The sequence below is a fragment of the Salvelinus fontinalis genome, unplaced genomic scaffold (genome assembly GCF_029448725.1).
Source record: "Salvelinus fontinalis isolate EN_2023a unplaced genomic scaffold, ASM2944872v1 scaffold_0228, whole genome shotgun sequence".
NCBI classification, from domain to species: domain Eukaryota; kingdom Metazoa; phylum Chordata; class Actinopteri; order Salmoniformes; family Salmonidae; genus Salvelinus; species Salvelinus fontinalis.
This window is the reverse complement of record NW_026600437.1, coordinates 236303-256414: the sequence shown is the minus strand read 5'-3', so window position 1 is coordinate 256414 and position 20112 is coordinate 236303. Positions and strand designations below refer to the sequence as shown.

At 43.0% G+C, this 20112-nt stretch overlaps 1 protein-coding gene across 1 annotated transcript in view; it reads left to right on the top strand.

Moving 5' to 3' along the window:
- Nucleotides 1–638: 638 nt before the first annotated feature.
- The window catches only part of LOC129844775 (voltage-dependent calcium channel subunit alpha-2/delta-1-like), an 82345-nt gene continuing 62871 nt past the window's right edge, over nt 639–20112 (top strand). Inside the window, exon 1 of the mRNA XM_055912881.1 lies at nt 639–1111. Coding sequence (XP_055768856.1) covers nt 1023–1111 — 89 coding nt within the window. The 5' untranslated portion in view covers nt 639–1022. The remainder of the gene's footprint in view (nt 1112–20112) is intronic.

The window sequence follows — 20112 nt, the reverse complement described above, 5'->3', positions numbered from 1 at the left end:
GGAAAGACTGCAAACAAGCTGAACTTTTTTCAATTGAAATTTCTTTGTATATATCCATAAAAATTATGGTAGCTGATACATGATTTCAACTGGCTGAGATACGCTGCCTGCCATGTTCATTACTATGGGACAGCTGGAGATAGCATTTGAATATTGAAACAATTTTGCAAATGTCGAGAGGCAGACAGTAAGGATTCAACAAATCTGCACTGTTGAAAAATAAATGTTAGTCTAAAAAATGATGCTTTTTATAGTGGAGATCAAGTTGATAAATTGCTTGGCTGGGCTGATAGATTGCGGAGTCAGATGGAACATAGTAAATAGGCATTTTAAAGTCATAGATTTAGTAAACTGATATTTGATATAGGCCATGCAGGCAAAATTTTAGAACACAGTTTCCTGACAATTTTAGAACACAGTTTCCTTTATCCCGATAGTAATATCATCAATATCATACATATGTGATATAATGTATTAAAAAAAATGGGAAACGGTGTTTGCCTGCCAGTGAGTTTCATTCTGACTGGCTGGTGTTGTGTGCTCTCTGGGCGGTGGCCGTTCGTTGCCCAACCCCAGCGAGGAGTGAGTGCCTTGTATGGAGAGCAACGCGTGATGATGATCGTTCTCAGGCAAGGGGTGGGGGTGGAGTGGAGTGGGGGGCTTGGAAACCGATCCGCTCGGGAGGGCTCTCTCGCACACATTGCCTACACACAATGTTCCGTGCTGGCGAGCGGGGCGTCCTCCCTCTCCACTCCTCTCCTAAAAACACACTGGGCGCGTCTTGTAAGATTACCGCCGGAGATCTCCCACACACTCTCTGAAAAAGACATACAAACACAAACTCATCAGGGGGAGACGAACCAGCTGAGATTTGTTTTCAAACTGTCCCCCGATGGCTGCGTGACAGGTCCGCTGAACGCACAAGAAGACGCACACGGTTCCAGGATTTGGACTGCCTCGCGCATCTCTTTTCCTGTCTTGAGTCGGTTTTTATTATCGTGTGTTGAGATCTCCGTTCTATCATGGATACCTACAGCGCCTTCACCGCTCTACTTTTACTTCTGGCTTCGTTAAATAATGTGTCAACCGTGCAGTTCCCATCGCCACTTCTGTAAGTAGCCTTAACAGACAGGCTGTTCACCGATGACAACCTGTTTGTTTTCCCAATACTAAATCTAAAGCAAAATACTAACTCTTTATGGCTATTATGATGTAGGCTAGTTGTTATTTATATTGTTATAATATTATAAGTATATCATTATAATAGGCTTATTTAACTATGTTGTTAGCCCAATAAGCCTAATAACTATGTTGTTAGCCCAATAGCCCAATAATAGCCTACAACATTTTTGGAAAAACTTGCATTGCATTGAAAACGGTTACCCATCGGTTTATGACCCATCGGTTTATGTTCAATGGAAATGCATAACGTCTTCGAAAACTGTGACACTGTTTGAATTGTGCTTCTGGATCTTGCTGAGTTTAGTCAATAGTTAATAACCGACTTCGTTTGATTAAACACACTTTACACTCGGATTTAGTGGCGGATCAATCAGTCATAATAAATAGGCTATTGTCATTACATAGGCTACCTCAGGAGTGATTCAAAAAAATGTTAAATGCGGGGCGGGGCGGGGGGGGGGGGGGGGGGGGGGCAAGAACCAGTCCTGGGTGGCCATGGGGAAGAAGCAAATCCTATCACAAATATACTTGAAAATTGCTTTAAACTATGATGCATTGTGTTGAATAACTGTTTCAACTCTTCATTTGTGTCTGCCCTAATTTATTAAATAAATACATTTGAAGTGATCCATATTCAAGTTAGATACTCATAGATGTTCAGTGGTAACTCCCCCTCCAATAAATATTTTTCCCCTTCAAGGAATTTTTTGAAAGTGGAAGCTGATCTCCCTTATTTACACAATTTAAAAGCTCTAAAATTATATTTGGAGTACAACAAAAACAGGCAAAAATGACTTCAGCCATTATCAACTGCTGTAGCTTCTTTCACCTCAGGTGATAAGGGAAGTGCATAACATTCTAGAACAAATACATGCCATAGCCTACGGAAATGAGCTGCTACACACTAGCAACTACACACTAGCTCAGCACCTGTCAAGTCAAACAGCAGTCACCTAGCCACCTAGCCATCCAGCCTGGTCTCAGAGACTAGACGTAACATAGAACATGTAAATCCAGAACACTCAAATTAGTATGATATGTTACATGTGGTATAGTTACATAAAACAGTAGGTTACTTATCGCAAAAACATAACGCAAACGCCTAGCAATCCAAAGGTTGTGTGTTCAAATCTCACCACAGACAATTTTAGCAAATTTTCAACTACTAACTACTTTTAGCTACTTTGCAACTACTTAGCATGTTAACTAACCCTTCCCCTAACCCTTTAACCTAACTCCTAACCTTAACCCTGACAACTAACCCATAGCCTGCTAGCTAACGTTAGTATTAGCCACCTAGCCATGTTAGCAACATGAATTAGTAAAATTGCATTATGAAATGCTCTGAGATCATGTTGAGCCATCAACCATAGTCCTAAAGCCTGTCAGCCAATCAACCAGCCTTCCCGCCATGGCTGAGCCGTCCGCATAGTCCTCAAGCCAGCTCTGTAATACCGCTAAACAGGTGTAACGGATGTGAAATGGCTAGCTAGTTAGCGGGATGCTATTAGCGCGTACCCGCTAACTAGCTAGCCATTTCACATCCGTTACACAGGCAGAACAAACGCACAATCTTTTCTCTCCTATCTGAGCCAGATTGACAGATTGGGGGGGAACTAAGTGTGGCAAATCACATTTCAGCACCCTTCTGGCAACGCCCCTGACGTAACTTCAGGTAAATTATGTCCAACTCAATGAATTGGACGACTTGAATCTTTCATTTCAGTGCATGGACAAGGCAAAGCAATGAATGACCAACTAGTCTCAGCCCACTGTAGAATGCATGTATGGCTCTACACACACAATTCCATTTACACTGAAAACGCAGTACGCCAACCCTTTCTAAGGCCCCATTGTCGGCATCATATTGTCAACGGCGACATGCCATGGGGTGGCATTGTGATTATTTTAGGAATGATAGGCTTCTTTATTTCTATCTAATATGAGTTAGGCAGTACATCCCCACCCACCCATGCCTTTTCCTTGAATACCTTGTATGTACTGGTGGAACAGTGACTACTAAAAAAATCAAAAGGTAGTTCTATATGCAATTTTCATAAATATAATTAGATCCCTGACAGATGAACTGATCAAATGTCTAGCTGCCATACTCAGAACAGAAGACATGCCCATTCACTTTTACGTGCCTAGCAGGTGTAGTGGTTCAGTAAACCAACCTGTCTATGAGTTTATTAATGCCCACACTGCTATTCTCACTAGCTGCACTTCAAATGCAGCTAGTAATCAAATGACACCCCACTCAGCTCCGGGGCGATCTGGTTCTATCTAACTTCAGGGGTCTGTTCAGGAGGGTGCAACGTAACAGAACGTTCAGATAGGAATGTATTGTGTAGATTACATTACCTATGATTGTCTATCAGGTAGGTATAGGTTTGGAATCCTGTTGGTTCTATGTGTTACATTTCTACCTGCAGCGTTCTGAAAGTTTCACCTCATCACCTCACCCCAGGTCTCATGGATGGAGGGCACAGGTGGCCGGTGGTACATTAATTGGGGAGGATGTGCTCATAGCAATGGCATTCATTTAATAGCATTAATAGCGTTCCATTCCATCCATTATAATGAGCCGTCCTCCCCTCAACAGCATCCTGTGAGGGAGGGTGACATCACTGTCTGAACTATGTTCTATTCTCTTGGTCTGTTCCCCTGGAGATCTAGTGATCCATTTGGCTCTCATACTAATGGCACCGACAAGAGGATGATGTCATACTGGCAGAGTAGTCCAGCCATAGGCATTGAGGATTTATAGACACTGAGTGTTATAGAGAGAGATTTTATAGACACTGAGTAGTTGATGGTAGTCATGGAGTTTTAAAGACTAAAAATGTTGATTGACTGACACGTTGTTCGCTATGAAAAAGGACTTTTAAACTGGCAATGATTGAGAAATCCAAAATCCTTTCGAATGCCTTTTGGGCTGGCCGAATGATGAGTTTCTGACGCGCACCGGCATCTAGTATTCGATTGGTTCCTTAGACGTTGAGGAAGTAGTGTGAACGACTGGATTTAAACCTGGTCTTCTACCCACCACAGGACTGTATTAGCCTAGGCATTGGCTCTTGGATTTTGTCAGGTTTTAGCTAAGGATTGTCATCACGTAAGAGAGGTTGAGAGAACTGTCTTACCTTGACTCTGGCTACCAATGTCTCTCTAGGTCCTAGGGCCTTATCTATGGACAGAGGTTGCTATAACCTGGTCCCAGATCTATGTATTAACCTTGGCATAAACAGACTGGCAACCCGGCTAGCTATAATACTTGACTACAGTGGCGGTCAGTGCCGTTTAACGTCAGGGAAGACAATACATTTTTTCATAAGCATGGCCTTATTTCTATTACAGCATGTTGGATGACTGTCATTCATATTCCATTCACCCAGTTTAATGTAACATTGATAGGTTTAAGCTACTACATGATACTCTAATTTTCTATATACCCACCATGAGACTGCTACAGCCTAGCCTATGAATGAAAGTTTACAATGTAGGTGCACACAGGTCGAGAGAAAATGTTGAGATGACAGTGACACATTCAATACCGCCTTGTACACTCTTGCCTGCATCTAGGTGATCTAGGGTGTAATCATTAGTCCAATAGTTCCAAACGAGAGTTTCTATTGGACAAATTCAGGTATGTTAACCCCGTTTCATTTGCTTCCATTTAAGAAATATTTTTCAGCAGAATGGGTGGAATGAGTACACTCCTGATCACGCATAAACAGCACGTTGTACTCATTCTAGTCTCTATGCACTCTCCTCTTCTCACCCTTTCCCTTCGTTTGTGGACTTCAATGAACAACAAATCAGCTGTATGTGACCGGGTGAAAAAACCTTTTCAAACCATGTCATAACCGTTACACACAGCCTACATAGTTGTCCCCATATTAGCTAAAGTAAAGTCCTAGTCAACATAACTAATATAACTAATGCGTTAGTAAACCCACTACAATCATGCAGTAACGTTAGTGTACAGTTAGTAAGCAGTTACATCGGCGGGCCCCGGTGGCAATAAATTAATAAAACCTAAAGCTTACCTTGACTTGGAAGAGTTCCAGTGTTGTGTTGGCTAGTCATAGCCAACTAGCTAACATAGCATCCCTCTGTTCGAGCCGGGTGTTTGAGTAACTAACTAACTATTGTCTTTCGCTCTCTTTGAGTCACCACATTGTATGCACTGCAGTGCTAGCTAGCTGTAGCTTATGCTTTCAGTACTAGATTCATTATTTGATCCTTTGATTGGGTGGACAAGATGTCAGTTCATGCTGCATAAGTTCTGATAGGTTGGAGGACGTCCTCCAGAAGTTGTCATAATTACTGTGTAAGTCTATGGAAGGGGGTGAGAACCATGAGCCTCCTAGGTTTTGTATTGAAGTCAGTGTGCCAAGAGGAGGATGGAAGCTAGCTGTCCTCTGGTTACACCATCGTGCTACCCTACAGAGGGATGTTGAGGCTACTGTAGACCTTCATTGCAAAACAGTGTGTTTTAATCAATTATTTGGTAACTTGTGAATACATTTAGTGTTGTTTTATCCAAAAAATATTTTAAAAATTATGTTTTACAATTGTTATTTTTACGAAATTCACTGAGGAAGATGGCCCTCCCTTCCTCCTCTGAGGAGCCTCCACTGCTTGACTACTATATAAAGCTGACTGGGTTTCTCTTTTTCTCACTATTGCCGTGATCAGAGCTGCAGCAGTTGGCCGTCCTCGGGTTGGCAGTCTAACCATACTGCTCATTGTACTACGTTGACATTGATTTTGAGTGACTATTACAGAGGAAGTGTTGAATAAAATAATGAACACACACACACACACACACACACACACACACACACACACACACACACACACACACACACACACACACACACACACACACACACACACACACACACACACACACACACACACACACACACACACACACAGGCTGTTGAGAGGAGCTTCGGAAACTGTCTGAAGTGCTCATATAGTTGTAAGACAGGGGTACGACACAATTAACATTTTAGCTTTAGAGATTTTTATTCTGTCTCGTTCTTTATCTCTCTCTCCCTGCCTCTTCCTCTTTCTGCCTGCCTGCCTGCCTGCCTGCCTCTCTCTCTCTCTCTCTCTCTCTCTCTCTCTCCCTGCCTCTCTCCCTGCCTCTCTCTCTCTCTTGCTCGCTCTCTCTCTCTCACACACTCTCTCTCTCTCCCTGCTTCTATCTCTCTCCCTGACTCTCTCTTACTCCCTGCCTCTATCTCTCTCCCTGCCTCTCTCTCTATCACTCTTTCTCCCTTCCTCTATCTCTCTTCCTGCCTCTCTCTATCACTCTTTCTCCCTGCCGATCTCTCTCTCTCTTTCTTACTTCCGCTATCTCTCTTCCTGCCGCTCTCTTTCTCCCTGCCTTTCTCTCTTTCTTTCTCCCTGCCATTCTCTCTCCTTCTCCCTGCCTCTCTCTCTTTTTCTCCCTGCCTCTCTCTCCCTTTCTCCCTACCTCTCTCTCTTATTTCCCCGCCTCTCTCTTTCTTTCTCTCTCTTGCTCTTTCTCTCTCTCTCACTCGCTCGCTCTTTCTCCCTACCTCTATCTCTCTTTCTGCCTGACTCTCTCTTTCTGCCTGCCTCTCTCTCTTTCTGCCTGCCTCTCTCTCTTTCTACAGTCCCTGCCTCTCTCTATCTCTCTCCCTGTCTCTCTCTTTATCCCTGCCTTTCTCTCTACCTCTCTTTCTCCCTGCCTCTCTCTATCTCTCTCCCTGCCTCTCTCTTTCTCCCTGCCTCTCTTTCTCTCTCTTTCTCCCTGCCTCTCTCTATCTCTCTCTCCTTGCCTCTCTCTCTTTCTACCTGCCTCTCTCAATCTCTCTCCCTATCTCTCTCTTTCTCCCTGCCTCTCTTTATCTTTTTTCTCCCTGCCTCTCTCTCTCTCCCTGCCCCTCTCTGCCACTCTCTCTCTCTTTCTCCTTGCCTCTATCTCTTTTCCTGCTGTTCTCTTTTTCTCCCTGTCTCTCTCTTTGCTCTCGTTCTTTCTCACTCTCTCTTTGCTCTCGCTCTCTCTCACTCTCTCTTCGCTCTCGCTCTTTCTCCCTGCCTCTCTCTTTCCCCTTGCCTCCCTCTCTCTCTTGCTTTATCCCTCCCTCTTGCTCTGTTTCTCCTGCTTTCTCTTATTGTTGCTTGTTTCTCTCTTACTTTTCCTCTTGATCTCTTTTCATATTGCTCCCATCTCTCTCCCCCTCCTCCCTCTCCATCTTTCTATCCCTCTCTCTGTCACAGTGCGTGACTGCATCTCTGTGCTCCAGTGCTAACCTCACATGCCAGTGTCTGTCTGCCTCAGATGTTCCGTAGCCACTCTTCTCCCTTTCGCTCTCTCTCTCTCTATCTCCCTCTCTCTTTCTCTCTCTCCTTAAGATGGAACATGTCTCCTAGGCTGCTCCGTGGCTTCGAGGCAGATGATTAACATCATCGAATCTGAAATGCAAAGTCTGATGTCACAGATTGTGCCCCCAGAGAGGCCCGGTGCCAGCCAGTCAGCCAGCCAGTCAATCAGTCAGCCAGTCAGCTAGTCAGTCAGTCAGTCAGTTAGTCAGTCAGCTAATCAGTCAGTCATCCAGTCAGTCAGTCAGTCAGCTAGTCATCCAGTCAGTCAGTAATTCAGCTAGCCATCCAGGCAGTCAGTCATCCAGTCAGTCAGTTAGTCAGTCATCCAGTCAGTCAGTTAGTCAGTCAGTCAGTCAGTAATTCAGCTAGCCATCCAGGCAGTCAGTCATCCAGTCAGTCAGTCAGTCAGTCATCCAGTCAGTCAGTCAGTCATCCAGTCAGTCAGTAATTCAGCTAGCCAGTTAGTCAGTCAGTCATCCTGTCAGTCAGTTGGTCAGTCAGTCAGTCATCCAGCTAGTCATCCAGTTAGTCATCCAGTCAGTTAGTTAGTCATCCAGTCAGTCATCCAGTCAGTCAGTTAGTCAGTCATCCAGCTAGTCATCCAGTCAGTCATCCAGCTAGTCATCCAGTCATCCAGTTAGTCATCCAGTCAGTTAGTTAGTCATCCTGTCAGTCAGTAATTCAGCTAGCCATCCAGGCAGTCAGTCATCGAGTCAGTCAGTTAGTCAGTCAGTCATCCTGTCAGTCAGTTGGTCAGTCAGTCAGTTAGTCAGTCATCCAGTCAGTCAGTAATTCAGCTAGCCATCCAGTCAGTCAGTCATCCAGTTAGTCATCCAGTTAGTCATCCGGTTAGTCATCCGGTTAGTCATCCAGCTAGTCATCCAGTCAGTTAGTTAGTCATCCAGTTAGTCATCCAGTCATCCGGTTAGTCATCCAGTTAGTCATCCAGCTAGTCATCCAGTCAGTCAGTTAGTCATCCAGTTAGGTAGTTAGTCATCCAGTTAGTTCGTTAGTCATCCAGTTAGTCATCCAGTCAGTTAGTTAGTCATCCAGCTAGTCATCCAGTCAGTTAGTTAGTCATCCAGCTAGTCATCCAGTCAGTTAGTTAGTCATCCAGCTAGTCATCCAGTCAGTTAGTTAGTCATCCAGCTAGTCATCCAGTCAGTTAGTTAGTCATCCAGTTAGTCATCCAGTCAGTTAGTTAGTCATCCAGTTAGTCATCCAGTCAGTTAGTTAGTCAGTTAGTCAGTCATCCAGTTAGTCATCCAGTCAGTTAGTTAGTCATCCAGTTAGTCATCCAGTCATCCGGTTAGTCATCCAGTCATCCGGTTAGTCATCCAGCTAGTCATCCAGTCAGTTAGTTAGTCATCCAGTTAGTTAGTTAGTCATCCAGTTAGTCATCCAGTCAGTTAGTTAGTCATGCAGTTAGTCATCCAGTCAGTTAGTTAGTCATCCAGTTAGTTAGTTAGTCATCCAGTTAGTTAGTTAGTCATCCAGTTAGTCATCCAGTCAGTTAGTTAGTCATCCAGTTAGTCATCCAGTCAGTTAGTTAGTCATCCAGTCAGTTAGTTAGTCATCCAGTCAGTTAGTTAGTCATCTAGTTAGTTAGTTAGTCATCCAGTCAATTAGTTAGTCATCCAGTCAGTTAGTTAGTCATCCAGTCAGTTAGTTGGTCATCCAGTTAGTTAGTCAGTCATCCAGTTAGTTAGTTAGTCATCCAGTTAGTTAGTTAGTCATCCAGTTAGTCATCCAGTCAGTTAGTTAGTCATCCAGTTAGTCATCCAGTCAGTTAGTTAGTCATCCAGTCATCCAGCTAGTCATCCAGTCAGTTAGTTAGTCATCCAGTTAGTCATCCAGTCAGTTAGTTAGTCATCCAGTTAGTCATCCAGTCAGTTAGTTAGTCATCCAGTCAGTTAGTTAGTCATCCAGTCATCCAGTTAGTCATCCAGTCAGTTAGTTAGTCATCCAGTTATTCATCCAGTCAGTTAGTTAGTCATCCAGTCAGTTAGTTAGTCATCCAGTCAGTTAGTTAGTCATCTAGTTAGTTAGTTAGTCATCCAGTCAATTAGTTAGTCATCCAGTCAGTTAGTTAGTCATCCAGTCAGTTAGTTGGTCATCCAGTTAGCTAGTCAGTCATCCAGTTAGTTAGTTAGTCATCCAGTTAGTTAGTTAGTCATCCAGTTAGTCATCCAGTCAGTTAGTTAGTCATCCAGTTAGTCATCCAGTCAGTTAGTTAGTCATCCAGTCATCCAGCTAGTCATCCAGTCAGTTAGTTAGTCATCCAGTTAGTCATGCAGTCAGTTAGTTAGTCATCCAGTTAGTCATCCAGTCAGTTAGTTAGTCATCCAGTCAGTTAGTTAGTCATCCAGTCATCCAGTTAGTCATCCAGTCAGTTAGTTAGTCATCCCGTTAGTCATTTAGTCATCCAGTTAGTCATCCAGTTAGTCATTCAGTCAGTTAGTTATTCATCCAGCTAGTCATCCAGTCAGTTAGTTACTCATCCAGCTAGTCATCCAGTCAGTTAGTTAGTCATCCAGTTAGTCATCCAGTCATCCAGTTAGTCATCCAGCTAGTCATCCAGTCAGTTATTTAGTCATCCAGTCAGTTAGTTAGTCATCCAGTCAGTTATTTAGTCATCCAGTCAGTTATTTAGTCATCCAGTCAGTTAGTTAGTCATCCAGCTAGTCATTTAGTCAGTTAGTCAGTCATCCAGTTAGTCATCCAGTTAGTCATCCAGTCATCCGGTTAGTCATCCAGTTAGTCATTCAGTCAGTTAGTTAGTCATCCAGTTAGTTAGTCAGTCATCCAGTTAGTTAGTTAGTCATCCAGTCAGTTAGTTAGTCATCCAGTTAGTCATCCAGTCAGTTAGTTAGTCATCCAGTTAGTCATCCAGTCAGTTAGTTAGTCATCCAGTCATCCAGCTAGTCATCCAGTCAGTTATTTAGTCATCCAGTTAGTCATCCAGTCAGTTATTTAGTCATCCAGTTAGTCATCCAGTCAGTTAGTTAGTCATCCAGCTAGTCATCCAGTCAGTTAGTTAGTCATCCAGCTAGTCATCCAGTCATCCAGTTAGTCATCCAGCTAGTCATCCAGTCAGTTATTTAGTCATCCAGTTAGTCATCCAGTCAGTTAGTTAGTCATCCAGCTAGTCATCCAGTCATCCGGTTAGTCATCCAGCTAGTCATCCAGTCAGTTATTTAGTCATCCAGTCAGTTATTTAGTCATCCAGTCAGTTAGTTAGTCATCCAGCTAGTCATCCAGTCATCCGGTTAGTCATCCAGCTAGTCATCCAGTTATCCGGTTAGTCATCCAGCTAGTCATCCAGTCATCCAGTTAGTCATCCAGCTAGTCATCCAGTCAGTTATTTAGTCATCCAGTCAGTTATTTAGTCATCCAGTTAGTCATCCAGTCAGTTAGTTAGTCATCCAGTTAGTCATCCAGTTAGTCATCCAGTTAGTCATCCAGTCAGTTATTTAGTCATCCAGCTAGTCATCCAGTCAGTTATTTAGTCATCCAGTCAGTTATTTAGTCATCCAGTCAGTTATTTAGTCATCCAGTTAGTCATCCAGTCAGTTAGTTAGTCATCCAGTCATCCAGTTAGTCATCCAGTCAGTTAGTTAGTCATCCAGTTAGTCATCCAGTCAGTTAGTTAGTCATCCAGCTAGTCATCCAGTCAGTTAGTTAGTCATCCAGTTAGTCATCCAGTCATCCAGTTAGTCATCCAGTCAGTTAGTTAGTCATCCAGCTAGTCATCCAGTCAGTTAGTTAGTCATCCAGTTAGTCATCCAGTCATCCAGTTAGTCATCCAGCTAGTCATCCAGTCAGTTATTTAGTCATCCAGTTAGTTATTTAATCATCCAGCTAGTCATCCAGTCAGTTAGTTAGTCATCCAGTTAGTCATCCAGTCATCCAGTTAGTCATCCAGCTAGTCATCCAGTCATCCAGTTAGTCATCCAGCTAGTCATCCAGTCAGTTATTTAGTCATCCAGTCAGTTATTTAGTCATCCAGTTAGTTATTTAGTCATCCAGTCAGTTATTTAGTCATCCAGTTAGTCATCCAGTCAGTTATTTAGTCATCCAGTTAGTCATCCAGTCAGTTAGTCAGTCATCCAGTTAGTCATCCAGTCAACCAGTCAGTTAGTCAGTCATCCAGCTAGTCATCCAGTCAACCAGTCAGTTAGTCAGTCATCCAGCTAGTCATCCAGTCAGTTATTTAGTCATCCAGTTAGTCATCCAGTCAGTTATTTAGTCATCCAGTTAGTCATCCAGTCAGTTAGTTAGTCATCCAGCTAGTCATCCAGTCAGTTAGTCAGTCATCCAGTTAGTCATCCAGTCAACCAGTCAGTTAGTTAGTCATCCAGCTAGTCATCCAGTTAGTCATCCAGTTAGTCATCCAGTCAGTTATTTAGTCATCCAGTTAGTCATCCAGTCAGTTAGTCAGTCATCCAGTTAGTCATCCAGTTAGTCATCCAGTTAGTCATCCAGCTAGTCATCCAGTCAGTTATTTAGTCATCCAGTCAGTTATTTAGTCATCCAGTCAGTTATTTAGTCATCCAGTTAGTCATCCAGTCAGTTAGTCAGTCATCCAGTTAGTCATCCAGTCAGTTAGTTAGTCATCCAGTCAGTTATTTAGTCATCCAGTCAGTTATTTAGTCATCCAGTCAGTTATTTAGTCATCCAGTCAGTTATTTAGTCATCCAGTTAGTCATCCAGTCAGTTAGTCAGTAATCCAGTTAGTCATCCAGTCAGTTATTTAGTCATCCAGTCAGTTATTTAGTCATCCAGTTAGTCATCCAGTCAGTTATTTAGTCATCCAGTCAGTTATTTAGTCATCCAGTTAGTCATCCAGTCAGTTAGTCAGTCATCCAGTTAGTCATCCAGTCAGTTATTTAGTCATCCAGTCAGTTAGTCAGTCATCCAGTTAGTCATCCAGTCAGTTAGTCAGTCATCCAGTTAGTCATCCAGTCAGTTAGTTAGTCATCCAGTCAGTTAATTAGTCATCCAGTCAGTTATTTAGTCATCCAGTCAGTTATTTAGTCATCCAGTCAGTTATTTAGTCATCCAGTTAGTCATCCAGTCAGTTAGTCAGTCATCCAGTTAGTCATCCAGTCAGTTAGTTAGTCATCCAGTCAGTTATTTAGTAATCCAGTCAGTTATTTAGTCATCCAGTCAGTTATTTAGTCATCCAGTCAGTTAGTTAGTAATCCCGTTAGTCATTTAGTCAGTTAGTCAGTCATCCAGTTAGTCATCCAGTCAGTTAGTTAGTCATCCAGTTAGTCATCCAGTCAGTTAGTTAGTCATCCAGTCAGTTAGTTAGTCATCCCGTTAGTCATTTAGTCAGTTAGTCAGTCATCCAGTTAGTCATCCAGTCAGTTAGTTAGTCATCCAGTTAGTCATCCAGTCAGTTATTTAGTCATCCAGTCAGTTAGTTAGTCATCCAGTTAGTCATCCAGTCAGTTAGTCAGTCATCCAGCTAGTCATCCAGTCAGTCAGTCAGTCATCCAGTTAGTCATCCAGTCAGTTAGTCAGTCATCCAGTTAGTCATTTAGTCAGATAGTTAGTCATCCAGTCAGTTAGTCAGTCATCCAGTCAGTCAGTCAGTCATCCAGTTAGTCATCCAGTCAGTTAGTCAGTCATCCAGTTAGTCATTTAGTCAGTTAGTTAGTCATCCAGTCAGTTATTTAGTCATCCAGTTAGTCATCCAGTCAGTTATTTAGTCATCCAGTCAGTTATTTAGTCATCCAGTCAGTTAGTCAGTCATCCAGTTAGTCATTTAGTCAGTTAGTCAGTCATCCAGTCATCCGGTTAGTCATCCAGTCAGTTAGTTAGTCATCCAGTTAGTCATCCAGTCAGTCAGTCAGTCATCCAGTCAGTCATCCAGTCAGTCATCCAGTCAGTCAGACAGTCAGTCAGTCATCCAGTCAGTCAGACAGTCAGTCAGTCCACACAGAACAGAGCAGGGAAGAAAGGAGAGTATATATAGGGGGTGTTTGTATTTACATGAATGTAGTCATCTGATATTTTAACATTTTAACCCAGACAACTATCCTCTATCCATGTTGCAGGGATGCTCATTGTCATGGTGTTCATTGTTCCTACGCCTGAACATAGGAGCAGCAGTATTTTTTATTCATTCCAAGGTTTGGTTATAACCTGTTTGTAAACATCATTATGTAGTTATTAATCAATACATATGTATAAATGCATGTATAGGGCCTTTGAGTGACCTGTTTACGAAATCAATTTTCTACAAAATACCTGATTAGAAAATATATTTGCTACAAAATACACAAATGAATGACAATTAATTATTTACAAACAGGTTGTTCATAGGTAATGAGCGATTAAATAATGCTTTATAAGCACTTTATTAACCCCCCGTTTAAATAAAGCTTCACCCTATCTATATATAAATGGTATTTTGGCCTGATGGGTGCATGTCATGTTATCTGGTTACAGTAAAGCCTGTGATCGCATTCGTCTTGCTTTTGACTCAGGCTCTGCTCCTCTCCCTCTCTCTCTCCCTCCCCACTCCCACTTTCCCTTCATCTCTCTCCCTCTCCCCCCTCCTCCCTTCTCTCCTCTCCTCCGTGTCCCACTCTCTCTTCCCTTCCCTCTCCTCCCCTGTCCTCCATTTCCATGGTTCCCATCACCCTCCTCGCCACGTTTCTCTCAGTTTTAAAGCATAATTAGATTTCATGCTCAACCAGCTAAATAGATATGCCTTTTCGTGTTCCCAGCCCTGTCCACACTGATCTGCTGGCATAATGTGAAGGCCGCTCCACCCGCACTCTCTGCACTCACCGGGGCGATGGGTCATTAAGAGCTAAAGAAGCTGTCTGTGTCAGTGCAGAGGAACTAGAACACAATGGTGTTTGTCGACCGTGTATTCAGAGACTGAGTTGAATGACTAGGAGGATCCACTGACTCAGTGGGTTGGAGTGTGGAGCAGCCAACACCATGGTTGTGGGTTCATTTCCCGCATGGGTTTCTTATTCTGCATAAATATTTGAACTTTCAACTGTCAGAGGTAAAAAGAGTGTACTTATGACCATATTAACGGTATTATATTTTAGAAAGGTGTTTGAAGCCAACCCGGGTTGTATGTCTGTGTATGACTCCGCTCCCCATGAGAGAGCTGGTGTTAGCAGGTATATTTCAGGAGGAATGCCCACGGCCCATCTGCGTAAGCAGCTAAAGGCTATATCTGTTACCCAGCTACTCAGACACTATGGCACACGGTCTGGGCCCACAGCAAACTCTGCTGCACTCTCTCTCTTTGATCTCTCTCTCTTTCTGATCTCTCCCTCTCTGCTCTCTCTCTTGTTCTCTCTTTCTCTCTCTCGCTGCTCTCACTCCCCTCCTCTCTCTCTCCCTCTCTCTCTGTCTCTCTGCTCTATCTTTGTCTCTCGCTCTGCTCTCACTGTCCTCTCTACCTCTCTCTCTCTCTCTCACAGGCTATATTTAGGTGATCTCTCTAGCCTCTAGGGTAGGGGGTGAGTGTCCTGACTCTGACTCAGACCTGGGGGTTGTACTGGTCTGGGATATCTCTGTACCGCGCTAACTCGTTCCCCCCATACCCCATAAATCTCCCCCACGTTCCACCACTGAAGGCTTGGGGATCCACACTTTATTTTCCTGTTTGTTGTTTTAGTGTCTCATCCACCCCCTCCTCCGGTGAAGGCCTCTGGGAAGAATGAAAGACTACTTTGCCTGACCTGATGTGTGTGTACACTGGGAAGACTGGAAGTAGAAGTAATCACCCAGCATTATGCTAAAGCTAAACTAACCTAGGCTACGTCGTCCCCTGCCACCTGTGGCACATGGTACCTCCCAGACTGTTCCATTGTGTTCCGAGACGTTGCCCGGGAGACGTTGGGAATGGGAATGGTTAACAGCTGTTTGGACCGATGCCCTGTCCACCACAGGAACCCCGGCTGTACGTAACGCTGTACAGTATTCTTGAATCCCGGAGCAGGGAATGAGATCTGGGATTAGACTACAACACCATGTCTATCTGTTGAGACAGAGAAGGCCGTTTAAGACATCCTTGTCTAAAGGATCACTAAACTATCCTCAGCGACTTGCTTTGAATTTAAACCCAGCTGAAGAAACTTAGATACACTATTTCAATATATTGAGCTAAAAACCTTCTTAGTCTTGAGTCTGACTTGAATGCCAACTAGACCAAAACCACCAGCTCTATAAAGTTTTGACCAATCTGCTCTAAACTTGCAGAATTTGGACCAAATCTTAAAGTGAAAATTCACAATTTATTGATCATTTCTTTACCTTGGAATAGTCTGACTGCAATGTGCGATGAGTCTTTGATTCATTGGCTATATTCACCACTTGCTAACACATCCTATAATACCCCAAAACAACGGAGGCTCAGTCATCAGTGCTTCATGTCCGTTAGTCTGCCAGTTCACACATTAATCCCAGACTTTATAAAGTCAATAATAAATAAATAACAGAGGGATTTGGACACGATGGGGCTTGTGGTCTGTAATGGAGTTGTGTGGACACAAGTGGCGTTTACAACACTGGTTGGGTCAGAGTGGACTCATCAGAGACACACCTCAACTCTGAACAACCTCAGCAAAGAGGCACTTATCCTCATTGTGTGGGTGGTAGACTAATGTTAATTGGACATTTTGGCTGGAGGGTTAATCTTCTATTTTTAACATGTCACATTAAAGTGGGTATGGTGTATTTTGTGAGGCAGAGGGGATGGGTGGGTTGGGTAAGGCTGGTGTGGTCTGCTACAGTGCTGGGTTGATCCAGTGGAGTGGGAACCCCGGTGCAGGCATTTGGACAGTCAGATGTTTCTCAGCTGTCCGGAACCAAAAGGTTCTCCGAAGTGACATGAGGTCATAGACTAGCACCCACTCCAAGCTGCATTTCGATGGTAACCTGGAATTTCACAACACCCCCGGGTGTATTTTTACTGTGTCTGTTGGAACACACTACAGTACATACTAGACGCTCTTCTTGAATTGTTTATCATTTCATTAAATATACACTATTCTCATGTATGTGGGTGTGTGTGTGTGTGTGGGTGGAAGTGTTTAACCAGAAGTCCCCTCAAGAATAGTAAATAAACAAAAAAATTACCAACTGGGGACATTTTGTTAGTCCCCACAAGGTCAAATATTATTTTTTGGGGGTTAAGGTTAGAATTAGTGTTAGGGTTAGAATTAGGGTTTGTTTTAGGTTTAGGAGCTAGTGTTAGGTTTAGGTTTTAGGGTTAGGGTAAGGTTGATGGTTAGGGGTAATGGAAAATAGGATTTTGAATGGGACTGAATTGTGTGCCCCACAGGGTTAGTTATACAAGCAAGTAAGTCTGTCTGTCTGTCTGTCTGTCTGTCTGTCTGTCTGTCTGTCTGCGTGTGTGTGTCAGGCATCCTTGTATAGTGAGATATATTAAAGCTATTTGTAAGTGTATGATCGTCATTTGGTGATGTCATGGAGATTCTACTGTAGGGGAAATGAGCATGCCTGGACAACAGTGGACAGTCTCTCCTCTCCTCATATACTCTCTGTTGTTATTTATACCATAAGTACCCATTGGAGTGCAACAAGCACGGTTGCCATGGGTTCCCACATAACCAGCCGCCTCAGATCTAAGCAGGGGTTCCGTGTTCCGGTACTCTGACTTCTTAACAGGAAAATGATGGTGGGAGAAGAATGAAAGAGAGAAGAACATCAATAACCTCTCGCTGCCCAGGATAATGAGGACGGAAGACAGCTAGCTACAAAGCCTACAATTACTGTGTGATTGACCTCGATAAATAAAGAGGATATTATCCTTTAACTGCCTGTTTTGCCTCTCAGGGAGGGAGGGAGGGGAGGGGAGGGGAGAGAGTGATAGAGAGCAAACGAGATGATTAAAGTGAAACAGACTGAAGGAGAGAGAGGAGGTTAGAGGTAAAATGAGAAAAGGAGGGAGAGGGAGGGAAAGCAAGGGGAACAAAGGAGAGATAAAGAGTGATAGAAAAACAAGGAGAGATGAAGCAACAGAGAAAAGAGAGAGAGCAAGGTAAACAGTGAGAAAAAAAGATACCAAAGAGAGAGAGAGACTGTTTGTCTTCACCATTGTTCTGTCAGGTTGGTTATTAAAGCCTACTGCTCCACAGTACCAGCTTTTATTAGGTATCTGATGGCTAAATTATAGCCTCTCTCTCGCACTCTCCCGCCTCCTCACGCCTATGTCACTGGTATATCCCTCTAAGAGTAGATTAGAAGGAAAAATCACCACTAATAAGGGGTTGAGGACAGAGACTAACTCAGTGTATGAGACCGATAAATAACTAATGTTATGTTAAAAAACACCCCCGTTCCAGTCTGCATCTGTCTGTCAGGCAGTTGCTTCCTGCTGCCGTGCTTCTTCTCCCTGACAGTTTGACAGTATTTAGAGATCAAGTGTGGCTCCGCTGACAAAGTGTGAGTGTCAAAACAGCCCTGTGTTAACAGCAGAGAGTGGAATGAAGAGGAGAGGAGAGACTCAGAAAGTAGTGTATTTAGTCTAACTGACTGCCGCGCAGTAGCATAAGCTTAGGTAATGTTGAACTTTGGTTGCTAGCTCTCGTTGGGACCGTTAAGTCGCTGTGTATGTCCTCGTGTCTCATCTCCTCCTTTCATTGAAAATTACTGGTCGCTGGTAGTTAGGTCACTGATTATCTCAGTTACATGTGAGAGGTAACTGCTAATCCTAGGTTTGTGTCCTGTCCAGAAACACATCCTACCCCCTAGATCGGATTATGTGAAAAGATTGGATAGGTGTGAGCTATATGGCAAAATCTACACCTAACCTATCAGGGATAAGATTAAACATACCTATCCAAATCTTTCAGATCTACATTAAATACTGAGGGGATAGGGCTAAGGGTTGTTTCAGGATGGGGCCTTGACCTCTTTGTCGATCTGTTTCTACTCTATGATAGTGCTCAGGAATGATGGGGCTTTTGACTTTGCAATCGATGGAGCTCTCTGCTGGCTAGTGGTGTTTACATGGTGTCAGGTTCTGCAGTGATACAAACAGAAGTAACAAAAGTAAACAAATAAAAAAACAGTACAGCTATGGAGTCCAAACATTACATTTGACATTTTAGGCTTGACTGAATGCTGACGCTGTTGGAAGCCCACTTCAGTGTTTTTGTAATAAGAAAATTGCTGACATTGTGGCTGTGTGGTTACTCTGGGTCATTGTAACTGTTATAGGCTACCTGTGTACTAATTGAGAGCTGTTGCCTTGGCAATGAGGAGAAGTGTGATGATCACTAATGAAAGGTTGAAATGAGAGGTGAGATTCCGTGAGATGTCTTACCGTCTTTAGATCCAAACCCTAAATTATACGTCTATCTTGACATAGAAATGAAACAGTATCTGACGACAATGACACAACACTTCTGAACAGAAAGTCTCCTTGAACAGTAGTCATCACTTTCTGCTGTTTAAATGGGTTCTGTAGAAGCGAGACTTGGCTCTTTCACACTTGTCTGGAAATCTGTTCTCTCCTTGTCTGCAGCGATTGGAGAAGACTTTACAGGTGGAAACCATGTGGTGGAAGCTCATCATCAGGCTGGATTTAACCTGGTCAGTTAATTCAGATCAGAGCAATGAAGCAGAGGAAGGAAGAGCATATGGAAAAAAGACAGACAAAGTGTTAATGGATAGGCCTATGTGGAGGGCATACGGTGGCTGGGGAGAATACGTTTTAGAAAAGAGAGAGGGTTGGAAAAAAATACTTTATTGGTACAGGTGAAGGAAGTCATTTTTAGTTCAGAGGAATCCTTCAAGGGAGACTTTCTAGAGATTTCAGGGATCTTTTTGTGAGAAAGATTGACCCAGTGGTGGAAAACTCCCATCTTATATGGCTGCTTGCCAGCTCTTTCTGAACCCAGCGATGTGTGCTAGTTAGCTTAATGTACAATGCCTTTAAAACCAAAAAAAATTGAACGAAACTTTTCTAATCAAAACATATTTACAGTAGCCTAGCATGCTTAGCATGAAGCTAACACACTCTATTAGGCACCCACAAAATGCCTCATAAGTTCATTTATAAGGCCTTATGATACATTAGTGCATTGTAACACTAATTGAAGTGTGTATCAGAATACGATTATACCGTGACAGTTTGGATGGCCTTCATTCTTTTTTCATTTATTTATTTTTAGATGGGCCCTATAGTAAAGACACGTCATTTAACAGTAATAAATGTTTCACCTTTTACCTTTGGAATGAACAATACCAGTCATGATGTTTTCATCTCATTGTCAAACAAATCACTTGAAAAAGTAGGCTACCTGCGCATGTTGGTCCACTCCACAATAACTCCAGCATCCACTGGCGCCATTGATCAATGGAAAGAGACATCTGTTACAAAACATCAACAAGTGTGAAGACATTTGGAGATTGTCATTGGGTCTACACTCTTATAGCCTCAATTCATTGATGCATCTTGCTGACAAAAAGGACCTTTTTGTCAGCCAGGTAGGAAGAAAAGTTGAGACACCTGAAAAGTTGTTGAAATATGGGACTGTCAAGTGCAGCCAGATG